General features: G+C 43.1%; 1 protein-coding gene across 3 annotated transcripts in view; it reads left to right on the plus strand.

The window, feature by feature from the left end:
• The window catches only part of KLHL18 (kelch like family member 18), a 52,882-nt gene that overhangs the window by 18,554 nt on the left and 20,418 nt on the right, over positions 1 to 13,910 (plus strand). For all 3 annotated transcript variants that reach the window (XM_002912771.4, XM_019797988.2, XM_011222989.3), the window contains one exon: positions 13,117 to 13,247. In XM_002912771.4, coding sequence (XP_002912817.1) covers positions 13,117 to 13,247 — 131 coding nt within the window. The remainder of the gene's footprint in view (positions 1 to 13,116; positions 13,248 to 13,910) is intronic.

Raw genomic sequence — 13,910 nt, forward strand, 5'->3', positions numbered from 1 at the left:
TTTTCTGATTTCCCCCAGAGCTTTCTCTGGACCATGGTGCTCAGAACTCTGGCCCTTAATTGCAGAACTACCCTCAGCAAGACCAGCCATTTACTGGTTCATGTAATCAAACTGGAGAAAAGACAGTGTTGATATTGGGCCAGGGACTAAAATGCTGCCGAGACACTTTCCCTCCATCGTCAACACCCTCCTCCCACTGCAGACTGGTTTTTCTTACATGGAGGTGGTGGAGTGTCTGATGGCTCCTTGCTGTCCTGGGGGGAATGTCCTTCTTTCTCATTTGAAAAGTCATGAGGAGGGGCGCTTAGGAGGCTCAGTCGTTAAGCGTCTGCCTTCGGCTCAGGGTATGATCCCGGTGTTCTGGGATCGAGCCCCGCATCAGGCTCCTCCGCTGGGAGCCTGCTTCTTCCTCTCCCACTCCCCCTGCTTGTGTTCCCTCTCTCGCTGGCTGTCTCTGTGTCAAATAAATAAATAAAATCTTTAAAAAAAAAAAAGAAAAAGAAAGAAAAGTCATGAGGAAGGGTCTCATTGGTAGGCTTAGATCATGTGTAATGCAGTGTGGTTGGAGTGAAGATAGAAGATCCCAGAAGAAGGTAATGAATGCTAGACAGAGCTGACATGAGCTGGAGTCTATAGCTAGTCATGTTTTTGGAAGGTTTTTAGTGGCATGTGTTGAACCACAGGTGTTTTCTGTTAACCTTCGAGTAACCTAAAATAGTTCAGTAATGGGTCATCGTCATTATATTATAGATCATTGGTGCTTAATGTACTATACATTGTTAATATATAGTTAATAACTTTATATTATATAACAATTCAGAGAGTTACATCTAGTTAATGGTAAGTGATAGTAATAGATTGTCATGGTAGTAGCCCTCAAGTGTTAGGGTTATTTGAAGATTTACTGTACCTATTTATATATGTAAGAAAAATTTGAAGGACATGGGTAGAAAATCATAAGTCCCCGTGCTTAATCTTTGATAATGCTTTTCTAAATTTAACCAAGAGAACCTGTGGTCCATTTTGACTATAACCTTCAGTGAAACTGCCATCTCTTCTCCAGGGTTAATTTATTTTCACAGGTAATTGTTGACTTTCTGGGCTGCTATTGAGGATGGAGTTGGTATTTTAATTTCAGTGACTATTTACTGAGCTATATAAGGGATGTATAAGACCCTTATTCCCCTCAGGGAGGCTGAAGTCCACTGGAGTGGGTAAGAACAGAAAAATACAGTGCTTGTGACTGGGGCTTGACACCTCCAACATGGAATAGCCCTACTCGTCTAACATCTGAATAATATTTTGTTTGGGGGGTGGAGTGCTGGCTTGAGCTGGCTTTGTGCTTGGCGCTTGCTGAATAAGGTGGGTGGTTGACACCTGAGGTAGGAAAGCAGATGCTTCGAGCCATCTCCATGCGGCCCACCTCTTACATTTCTAATGGACAAGGCTGCTTTATTGCTGAGCCTAATTAGCATTGAAACTCCGTGGGGGTAGGAGTGGGGAGCAGGAAGAGAGAATAATTGTGTAACTATGGTTAAGAAACTGAAGTTAAAAAAAAAGACACATTGGTGGTGGGCAGGCCCATACAGGCCATTAATGGCTCCAGTGTGAATGCCTCTATTTCAGGCTTAGCTCATTCCCTTTTTAAAAGGAGCATTTTGTATCAGACACTGTTAATCTCGGTGGTAGACTCCACGAAATGCCCACAGTTCATACTAGTTCAGCAGGAGGAGCCATGAGTACCAGCAGATCAGGAGTGATGTGGGGCGAGGGGGTCTTAAATAAGTGATCCGCATCTTCTTTCTAGAGAATGTATTCACATCCCTCTTCATGATATGTGTTCCCTGTGACTCTAGAGCAGAGGTCAGCAAACTTTTTCTATAAAGAGGCAGGTGGTAAATATTTTTGGCTTTGTATGTAGGCCTTTGATGACTGTCACAGCTACTCAGATTTGCCACGATATGCACATGCCTGTGCTCCAATAAGATTTTATATGTGGATGCCGAAATTTGGAATTCATATGATTTTTACATGTCATGGAGTATTAGTCATCTTTTGACTTTTTTTCCCCAAAAAAATACATATAAAAATGTGAAAACTACACTTCCCTCATGGGCCACACAAAAACAAGAGGCAGGCCCGATTTGGGCCCGTAGACTGTAGTTTGCTGACTCCTTCTCTAAAGGTCTTAAAAAGTAACATAAAGTTTTAAATTTGAGGGCATTTTATTTATTTAACAAGCAATTATATCACACTTAATATGTGCTATGCACTGTTTTAAATGCCTTACAGATGTTAGCTAACTTAATCCTCACAATAACCCCATGAGAGAGGTCCATTTTGCAGATGTGTGAATTGAGGCACAGAGAGGTTGAATAACTGACCCATAGTCACACAGCTAGCAAACAGCAGATTCTAGATTTGAACCCAGGTCATCTAGCTCCAGAGTACTTGTTCTTTTTTTTTTTTTTTTAAGATTTAATTTATTTATTTGACAGAGAGAGAGAGAACACAAGCAGGGGGAGTGGTAGGCAGAGGGAGAAGCAGGCTCCCTACTCAGCAGGGAGCCCAATGCTGGACTCAGTCCCAGGACCCTGGGAGACCCTAAGGCAGATGCTTAACCTACTGAGCCACCCAGGTGCCCCCGGCATACTTGTTCTTATCTACAATGATTTGCTGCCTGTCTTAAAAGATTTATAATTATTGATTTTCTAGGCTAAAGGAATTTTAGAGATTAATCTATCCCTACCACATCTCCATTTCATAGACACATTCTCACACACACCAGCTTCATAGCCTTTATGATTCAAATTTGTGCCTCAGTAAAATTATGGATTACCATTATGCACTCTCAGCATCTCTTGTGACTGCCTGAAAGCTTAGTCTTAAATCCCACTTATCCCAAGGGTAATCTGTCTGTACAGGCTGGGCACTTAACTGTCCACTTAGTGTTTTATTTATGTCCACTGTAAGATGCTTGAAGGTAGAAGCAATAGTATCAAAATGTTTTCCCTCAAAGAGAAATCTATTCTGGGCGTATCTTTTGCTTTCTTTGGGAACACCTGTCTCAGGTTACTCCCAACTCAGATTTTGCCCTGCTGCTTTTCCTGCTTGAATAAGCAGCTGGTTGAATCTTGAGCTCCACCTGCCTGTTGATAGGGAACAGAATTTATGTTGTCAAGCTACACTATCCTTTTGATCTAAAGATACCACCAAAGCAGGGCTGTGAATGGAAAATTTGCCAGTCTTTCCAAGAAGAGTGTGGAAGCTAGGTGTGCGCGTACATGTATGTTAAGGCAAGTCAAAACTTAGGTGGGTGGTGAGGTGCTTAGGATTTCTGGTTCCTTTTGCTTATAGTCTAGACTCTACTAACCAGGAGAGACCTTGGAAAACCTCTGGTACAGAGGTTTCTGTGCCCCGGGGCTTCTGCAGAGTTATTACTGGGGGCCCTCGTATCCACACGTGCTCCAATCTGTGGGCCAGAGAAATGACGCTTTTAGGATGTGTGTATAATTACTTTCCATATGTATATAGATGCCATCATGATCAAAAAGAAAAGCTTTACCAAATTCGTGTTCAACTACTGTTACTAATACAACGACTACCTGTTGAGAAACCTGGTCCAGTTAGAGCCCCTTATTTACAGAGGAAGAAGCTGAGACTCAGAGGTGGAGGGAAGAGATTTGCCTGGATCATTACAGAAAGAACAGCTGGCCTGGAAGCTAGTGCAATATGTATGTAGCACATGGCTTGTGCTTTCTGTCTCCCCTGGGATGAGCAGATAAAAGAGATGGGCGCATATTTTGACCTTTAACGCTGTGCTTTCTAATATTATCTGATAGCGTGGTTCATCACAGTAACATTTATCCGTATTTATCGTGCTTCTCTTGAGAATCTTAAATTTTTTTTTACTATATTGCTTGCTATACCACCATAAGTAATAATCCTACCTGGAAATCCATTCAACCTGGAAACAAAGCATAGTAAAATTGGGAGCTCCCTTTTTTTTTTTTTTTTTAAAGATTTTATTTATTTATTCGACAGAGATAGAGACAGAGCGAGAGAGGGAACACAAGCAGGGGGAGTGGGAGAGGAAGAAGCAGGCTCATAGCGGAGGAGCTTGATGTGGGGCTCAATCCCATAACGCCAGGATCACACCCTGAGCTGAAGGCAGACGCTTAACCGCTGTGCCACCCAGGCTCCCCGGGAGCTCCCTTTTATCTGTAGTAGAGCTGGTAAACTCAAGAGTGTTAATCTCTGTGAATCTGACTGAACTCGTGAGGATTTTGGTTATTTATATCTTAGTCTTCTATGGCTGTGGCTCTCAGCTGGGTGCAAAACAATAACTTTTGTTCAATCTCTGCTAGGTGTCTGACACTATGCTAGTGTATTTTCATATGTATCATATATCACTTAATTTAATAAGCCCAACGTTGCAATTAGGAGGCCTCGCTCAGAAAAGCTAACTAGCTTCAGTCTGCTCCACAGCCCATCCATGTGGTTATTTTTTTCATCTGTGTACCATTGTGGATACCTCCATCAGGTTTATAAATGTGCCCTTGAGTCCTATCCCATTGGTGGCCAAGCTGGGACAAATCAACACAGATCCATCCCTCCAAACAAGACCCAGGATTGGCCTCAACATCAGCGTGGTCTGCATAGGACTACATTTTTTCCCCATTGGAACTTCAGGAATTTGGGGTGACTGTGGTGATTTGGTCAGATAACATTCATATCAACCATTTTCATACCCCTTTATATTTGACCTTCTCAAAAACTCTTGAGAAGTCAGAGGAATAGGAATGTTCTCAGAAGTTGGGAAGCCAAGGACAGAGGAGGCCTGTATGAGGTGACCTTGCCGGTGCAGGCCTTCTAGCTCCCGTGTCTGGTGGTGGTGTGGACCACCAGGGCTCCCATGCCCTTCTCTTCCTGCAGGCATCTCCTTGCTTCTTTTGTCATTTTCTCTTCCTTTCTGTTCTTTCCTTCTGTTGCCTTGCAGAGGCATCTTCTAGATGAGCTTTAAATGTTAGAGTTCCTCAAGGCTGTCTCACACCCTCTTCGGGCTCTGAGCTCTCTCCCTCAGTGACCTCTTCTTGTCTCTACCCTGACAACTCCCAAAAGTGTCATTTGAGCCTGGACTCCATCTCTCTGTGTTCCGGACGTACCCATCTACTTCCTACACGGTGTCTTTGTTTGGTTGCCTCCCAGGCACTCGGCATCTTGTCCAAAATTTGATTCGATCTCCTACCTCCAGCAGCCCCTCTCTGTCATTTCTGATCTAAGTCAATGGCAACTCCCAGTTCATTCTCTCCCTGCAGAGTGACCCCGTCGCTTTAGAGACCCTTCCTTAGTACTCTTGCCTGGTTTCCTAATACTCTTAAAGCAAAATACAGAATTCCTGAGTGCCGTATCTACTTTTCCAGCCTCACGTCACATCACTTTCCTTTTCATATCTGTCCTTGCATCATGGAGGCCACTTTGATTTTTTTTTTTTTTTAAGATTTTGTTTATTTATTTGACAGAGAGAGAGACAGCCAGCGAGAGAGGGAACACAAGCAGGGGGAGTGGGAGAGGAAGAAGCAGGCTCATAGCGGAGCAGGGAGCCCAACGCAGGGCTCGATCCCAGGACCTCGGGATCGCGCCCTGAGCCAAAGGCAGACGGCTTAACAACTGAGCCACCCAGGCACCCCGGCCACTTTGATTTTTCACATGTATCAAAGGAATAGTGTGTTCTGTGATTTTTAAAACCAAGTATAGAGGAGTTGTAGCAATGTGGATTTAAGCTACCCAGTGACTTTTAAACCTTATCTTCCTCCCCTTCATATAACTCCATTAGCTCTTAATTTTCCAAACAAAGCTGTTAAGAGGCATTAAAGCTACAGGGGCTTCAAAATTTAAAAACTCTGTGGAGGAACCCTACAGGTGAGCAGGAATGCTTCAGTCCCCTCTTCGGATCGTACTGTGCAGAGCCCCTGCTTAGACAGAGGTTCTGCATCCACTCCTCGTAGAAGCCACGTGCCATGAGTGCTGAGTCTTTGCTGCAGTTTTAGTGGAGTCTTTTGGGCTCTCAGTTGGAATTGATTTGTTTTTTCTTAGAAGCAAATTTGGAGGTGTTTATGTACCCAGGAAGTCCTGAGATTGCCCCTAATTTGCTTTGTAGATGCACATCATTGCATATCATCCCACAGTGGTGAAATGGCTGGTGCTGATACACACACTTATTAAGTGGTGGTGTGAGCACGGGCACGAGGCGTGTGATGTGTGCACAGAGAGCTGATATCCCCCTGATCCAGCCCAGGCAGCTTCCATGGGTGGTCATGAACTCTTTCAGCTCATAGTGTTTCATTATACCACAGATTCACTTCTTTCCTTCTACCCTGGCTTGGACTTGGAACCTGACTCTTTCTAATACTTTTAAACTTACAGTCTGATTCCATTCTGTTGGTAATACTTTTATAACAAGTACTGTCTGAGAGTGGGCTTAGGAAAATGTGATGAAAGTTAGGGATGTATGCCAAATAGTATTGCCCTTTCTGACCAACCAATTATATGTTGCTCATTGATAATTTTTTTGTAAATTCTGTTGCACCATTTCACATTCCTTTGCCACCTTAGGAATGGAGAAGTGGGAAGATTTGAGATAACAGTATATTTGCAGATCATTGGAGAAAGTGGCCTTTGCATGGGCCTGTGTAATTCAACATGTTAAAGTAGGGAACACACTAGTCCTCCTATGTAGGCCATAATTTACAATATTAGACTTCCCAGTAAGAAAAGAATGTTTTTACCTTCCATTTGTTTTGTCCCTTTTTAAATTTATTTTTAATTTATTTATGTTTTTTAAAGATTTATTTATTCTTTTTTTTTTTTTAAGATTTTATTTGTTTATTCGACAGAGATAGAGACAGCCAGCGAGACAGGGAACACAAGCAGGGGGAGTGGGAGAGGGAAGAAGCAGGCTCATAGCGGAAGAGCCTGATGTGGCTCGATCCCATAACGCCGGGATCACGCCCTGAGCCGAAGGCAGACGCTTAATGACTGAGCCACCCAGGCGCCCCAAGATTTATTTATTCTTTTTAGAGAGAGAGCACACAAGTGGGAGGGGCAGAAGGAGAGAGAGAGGGAATCTCAAGCACACTGTGCACTGATTGCGGGGTTTAATCTCACGACCCTGAAATCACTACCTGGGCCAAAACCAAGATTGGACGCTCAACCAACTGTGCGACCCAGGGGCCCCTGTCCCTTTTTTTAAATGAACTTTCTATTTTGAGATAATTATAGATTCTCATGTAGTTATTTGAAATAATAGCAGTGAGATCCTGTGTACCCTTTGCCCAGTTTCCCCCATGGTAATAGCTTATAAAACTGTAGTACAACATCATAACTAGGATATTGATATTGATTTAATCTGTCATTCTTACTCAGATTTCCCCAGCTTTACTTTTATTCACTGATGTGTTTGTGTGTGTTCAATTCTATATAATTTTTATCATACGTAGGTTTTTTTTTTTTTCAAAAATTTCCTAATTGGCTGAGAACTTGAGCTGGGAGGAGGTGTGTTATTTACTGAGTCCACTAGTAAACAATTCAAGCATAATTCCTTCTCTTTTACATAAAAGGCAAGTTACATAACTTCTGAATCTTGGTTTCCTCTTCTACAAAATGAAATTTGCAGCAGCATTTTGTTCAATCAATTAAACTCCTACCTTTAGCTCAGGTCATGATGTAGTAGGATGCCACGAGGACTAAAATGAGAAAAGAATGCATAAGGGGTACTTAGCAAAAAGGAATTCATGATCATCTCTTTTTTTAAGTGACTTTTTAAACTGAGATTATAAATGAGAGTATTTGGGTTTTTTAAAGCTTTTCACAAAAATGTGGTATCCTAGGATTATAGAATTTTAAGTTCCTGTAATAGTTTTGGAACTGGTGAAGGACTCCCCTAAACATTCTTAGGTGATAGGCTCTTATTCGTTATAATAAACTAAAGTCTGCCCCCCCATCACTTCTAGATCTGCCCTCATCCATGTGATGGCCCTTCTAGGGTTTGAGGACAGCTACTGTCCCCCCCTCCCAAATTATGTTTTACAAATGAACTATCTTTAACCATTCCTCTTAAGATGTAGCTTCCAGACCTTTCCCCATCTTGGTCTCCCTCTTGTAGATAAAACCAAATTTGTTCTTCCCTTGAACAGAACACAGAATTCAGTTGTAATCTGGCTAGCATATCCCAAGATAGGCCTGCCTTCTCTTTAGCTGAGCTTTTTGTGGAAACCAGGGCACTTAGTTTATGCATATACAGTTCTTTTGTCTTCTGTTTACTTTCCAGATGAAAAATAAATGTATGGCAATTTAACACAACTAATTGAACACATATTTTAACCCCTGTGACTGGCTGTAATACCATTAAAATGGTAGTAAGAGGGAGAAGAAATACCAGCAAATGAGAGATGGATGGAATGTTGAAGCCAGAAGTATGAAGTGTGATGAACTTAGAGGGCCGAGGAACTGAAAGTGCCTGCTGGGGGAGAAATAAAGAAGAAAGAGGATTTGTAATGCAGAACCCTGGAATAGCTCCAAAATTGGAGAAGCAAAATACTGAAAACAGGAAGATTAGTTGAAAGTCTGTGTGAAAAGCAGTTAGTTGCCTATAACTCCTCCCCCACTTTCCCAGGAGACAGGAGTTTTAGTCTTCCATATTGAGCCAGGAGCATACCAAGCATAGAAGAGGGGATGGAATATGGAGCAAAACTGAAAATAAGGGCTTTAAGGCAAAGGTCTAAATAGTGAATGGTAGGACCATCCCCCTCTCTCACCCAGTTTCCAGAATACCTGCAGGCAGGCACTCCCATGCAAGAGATTGGAAGATCTGTCTCTGATAAAGTTTGCCCCAGAGAAAAAGTCCTAAAGATACTACTTTTAGCAGTCCTCAATAAAATGGCAGGTTCTTACTTGATCACCCTGATGTGAAGTCCACAAGTTGATGAGCCTAGCCACCCCCACACAAAACTTTCAAACAGCTTCTAAAAATATGAGCAGATAGCCAAGTGTCACAAGGCATTTAAAGCAAGCCTCTAGCATGAAAGACAGAGACCAAAACAAATGGAGGAAAAAAGAACTCAGAAGAAACAGTAAAAGCAGGGAGGAGGAGGAAGAAAAAAAGAAAAAATTTAACTATATTATCTTGAGAGAGGTTAGAGAAAATACAGCACTCATGAAAGATAAATAAGATTCTTTCAATAAAGTGGGGTGGGGGACCTTCAGAAAACAAGAAAGACCTCTTGGAAATTAAAAATACCATAGCCTTATAAAAAGCTACAACACAAATATTGAAAGATAAAGTTGAAGAAGATTCCCAGGAGATTAAATGAAAGAGGTGGGAAATGGGGAGCAGGTGAAAAAATGCAAGATCATTCCAAAGAAATAGGATGGAAAGGTACTCCCAGTACTAAAAGTCTGTAGATTGAGACAGCATGATGAATGAAAGACACCAACACCAAGGTATAACCCTGTGAGAGTTCAGCACTCTGAGAATAAAGAGAAAGCACTAAAAGCTTCTAGAGAGAACAGTCACATACTAAGGGTTAGTGTTCAGAAGGGCATTAAATTTCTTAAAAGCAACAAAGTAGAAGACAATGGAGCAATACCTTCAGAATTCTGATAGAAAAAAAATATTCCCAACTTAGAATTTTATAGCCAGCTAAACTGTCACCCAAGTTGAAGGCTAAGAAAGACATTTTCAGACATTTTGTTCAATCAATTAAACTCCCACCTTTAGCTCAGGTCATGATTCCAGGGTGGTGGGATCCAGGCCCACCTCTGGCTCCCTGCTCAGTGGGGAGCCTGCTTCTGCCTCTGCCCCCCCCCTTGTGCTCTCTCTTCCTCTCAAATAAATAAATAAAAGCTAAAAAAAAAAAAACCAAAAAAACAGTTCTTTAAAAAAAATATATGTATTTGGTCTTTTCCCCTGATTCCTGGCACAGAGCTTCTAAAACCCTTGGAATTTCCTGAGTGGTAGAGTTCCTGACATAAGAGCTTCTAAAACCCTTGGAATTTCCTGAGTGAGAGGAGTGTCCTTTGTTATTCATAACAAACCTCTTTCAACCGCACCTGAGTTTGTGCTAATAAGGTGACTGTCTGTGGACCCCTGGATCACTTCAGGATGGTGCTGGTTGCCAGAGGGAGCAACCATGTGATTAGAGGGTTGGAACTTTCAGTCCCACCCTTTGACCTTTGGGCATCTTCCAGGTTGGTGAACATAACCACGTGTGGGGAGGGTGGCACACCCCAGTTCCACAGGGACAGAAGCTCCTATGCTCAGCACCCTTTTAGACCTCACCGTTCTTTTGTATCCGTTGTGATAAACCAGTAGCAATAAGTAAACTGTTTTCTGTGAGTACAGTTAGCCATTTTAGCAAATGATCACACCTGAGGAGGGGGTTGTGGGGAACACTCCCACCCCCACCCGGACTTTATAGCCAATTGCTCAGAAGTACAAGTGGCCCAGACTTGCGTTTGACATCTCAAGCAGCGGCAGTCTTGTTGGGACTGAGCCCTTAACCTGCACTAACCCCAGGTAGCTCGTGCCATATTTGAATTATAGGATACCAGGTGGTGTCTGGAGAGTTGGAAAATCGTTTTGTGCGAGGGGGAAAAACCCACACATTTGGTGTCAGAGTGCTGTGTGTAAAAACAATTTATAAGATACCCTTTCTTAGGCAACTCTGCTAGAAGATGCTTTTCATCAGAACAAAGGAATAAATCAGGAAGAGGATGAAATGGGCCTTGGGAAACGGGTTCCGATGTAGGTGAAGTGAAAGGGATTCCTACAAGGACGAAATTCCAGTAGGGTCGCCTCCAGAACAAGCAGGAACATACTGCTAGGGACCTGACTTAACTTATTAAAGGAGTTTTACACTTTATTTTCATCTCCAGGGGGAAAAATTATACAAGAAAGGAAATGTAATCATAGCATACATCATGGCTTGGCTACAAATAATATTCACATAGACCTAATAATGCAGCTCAAAATGTTAATTTAACCAAAAGTGGACATAATTATATTAGAAAGACGGAGAGAGTACGTGGAGTTGTATGTGAAGAGAATGTCAGAACAAAATCCTGATCTTCATCACAGGAATTAAGTAGATAATATAGTAGTTATCTTTTGCTGTCTAACAAATTATTCCATAACTTAGTGACTTAACATAATAAATATTTATTATCTCACAGCTTCAGAATTCAGAAGTAGCTTAGAGATCTCTCATGAGGTTGCAGTCCAGGTGCCACCGTGGGCTGCGTTCATCTGAAGGCTTGACTGGAGCTGGAAGGGCCTCTTCCAGGCTCACAGACAGCAGTAGGAAGAAGCCTCAGTTCCTTTTCATATGCCTCTCCTCAGGATATGTTGTTATCTGGCTTCCTCAAGAGCAAGGGATCCGGGAGAGACAGTAAAAGGAAAGTGCAGTGCCTTTTATGACCCAGCCACAAATGTGACGTACATTCAAGTGACACCATCGCTTCTCTTGTATTTTGTCAGTCATGCAGACTAACCCTGAGTCATCGTGGGAGGGGACCGCACAAGGATGTGAATGCCAGGAGGCAGGGATCATCGGGGGCTGTTTGGAGACTTGCTACCACAAGTAATAACTAGAAATGAAAATTCAGGAACTACTATTATAGGCACGTTACTTAGAAAGGTCATGAGATCAAGCCCCGCATCCTCAGGCTCCATGCTCAGCTGGGAGTCTGTTTGAGGATTCTCTCCCTCTCCCTCTGCCTTTTCGCCTTCCTCTCCGCTCCCCACCCCCACGCATGCTCACTGTCTCAGATGTCTAAAATAAATAAATAAATCTTTAAAGAAAGGGAGGGAGGGAGGGAGGAAGATGGAGATAATACCAGAAGAAAGAGGTGGCCCCTGAGAGCAGGAATCAGGGAACCAGAAACTGCTGGTTTTAAAAACTTTGTAGAACACCTTTAAGAAATAGTTCGTGTTTTACTGTGATTTTTTTTTCTAATTATAAAAAACCTCCAAAGCACACAGCTAGTTAACGCCCCCAACACCAGAAGAGCCACACGTGGATTATGTGAGGGACTCAGAGAATCTGAGTCTATCCACATTGATCCTTTGGTATTTGGAAGATTGTATGATCTTGAAGGACAGCTTACAGATAATAAATCTAAAGTGTTGTGAAAAAGAGGCCTTAGCAACAGAACCTGAACTAGAATCCTTGAGTCAGTGTGACCGAGAAGAGCATCAGGTTGTGAGGTGATCTGGCATTTCACTAATGTGGAACCTGGGGGGTGGGGGGAGACTGTTTTGTTCTTTCTGAAGACTAGAAAGTTCTTAAGTGGAAATGTTTATGTGGCTAGAAGCTATAAATATGGCAAAGCTTGTTAAAAGGACTGTCCTTTTGACAGATAGTTGGAAAGCACATTATTGGACTCCCCAGGCTAAGGATGCGTCTGTCGGGAGGGTTCGATACAAGTTGGAGAGAGTCTGCCTCCATCCCCGTGTGGCCTGAGCCCTGTGGGCCATGCAGAGCACCGGCAATACATGCTGCCGGGGTCATTTTCCTAAGAGGAACTCTACCACAGCCCCGTCGTTGCCCCCAGACCCCCCAGCACGTGTGCCCACCATGCCTGCTCTGTCCTTCCTCCCCACGTGTTCCCCTGTTCAAGTCTGGTCTGGTTTCTCCTTAGCTCTTCCTGTCACTGTGTATTGACTCTTCTTGAGGAGCCTACTGGCAGGAGCTCCAGGGTTCTTGGACAGTTTGTCTCCTCCATCTGCCTTTGCTAAAACTGGGTTTGGGATAACAGTCAGGTCTCTGAGTTGGCGGGGAGTCGGGAGCAGGGCTGTGAGACTGCCACATAAGTAAAAACCACCACCGGAAGCATTCGGGCTTCCACTTTTTTTTAACCATTTTAATGCCTCACGAAAATGTGGTGTTTACGTTTTTCCACTGCACGTGAGTATGTGGAATTGAAACTCTCGGGGTCTCCACGATAAGCTCAGCTGTCGTATATGGGATGCCTCCGGGCTTAAGCCGGGGAAGGGGCCAGTTGGGTTTTGTATTTGCATTCCTCAGTATCTCTCTTTGTATTTCACTTTGCCCACAGATTGGGGACCACAAATTCAGCGCCCATCGGATCGTCTTAGCAGCCTCAATCCCGTACTTCCACGCTATGTTTACAAATGACATGATGGAGTGCAAGCAGGATGAGATTGTAATGCAAGGAATGGACCCCAGGTACTCAATTTCTCCCCTGGGTCTCTCAGTCTGCGGGTTTCCAGGCGCAGCTTTCAGCCTCGTGCATGGTGCTGTTGGGCCCGTGGCGGGACACGGCACTGTTAGAGTAACACTTTGAATAGGTACTAGCGTCCAAGATATTTTTTTTTTAATGAGGACTGGGTACAAAGGTGGTGAAATGTTATCCTCTGCACTTTTCTCTGCTAACCTTTATAGCTGGCAAAATCGTTTTCCAAGTAAGTGTCTTCATTCCGTACTCTCCCCGTCAGTCTAGAACAGTGTTGTCCCTTAGAACTTCCTGCACGGATGGGAGTGCCATATTTGTACTCTCCAGAATGGTAGCCACTAGCCATAGGTAGCTACTGAGCACTTGAATTTTAACTAGTGCGATTAAGGAACTAAATTCTGCGTTTTACTTAATGAATTTTGAGATAATTTTAAATAGCCATGTGTGGCTGGTAGCTGCTATATGGGACAACACAGATTCAGAAGATGGCAAAATCATGGTTATTGGATGGTTGGAATATTGAAGCCCAAAGAGGGCAAGCCCAAAAGGCATCTAAATGCCTTTCAGTGTCCGAGGCAGCCCTCCCTAGCAGACAGTTATAGGCCCCAAATGTCAGTCCTGTCAAGCTGAGAAATTCTGCCCTAGAGGAATTTTAG

This window comes from Ailuropoda melanoleuca, chromosome 4, assembly GCF_002007445.2.
Source record: "Ailuropoda melanoleuca isolate Jingjing chromosome 4, ASM200744v2, whole genome shotgun sequence".
Classification (NCBI taxonomy): Eukaryota; Metazoa; Chordata; class Mammalia; order Carnivora; family Ursidae; genus Ailuropoda; species Ailuropoda melanoleuca.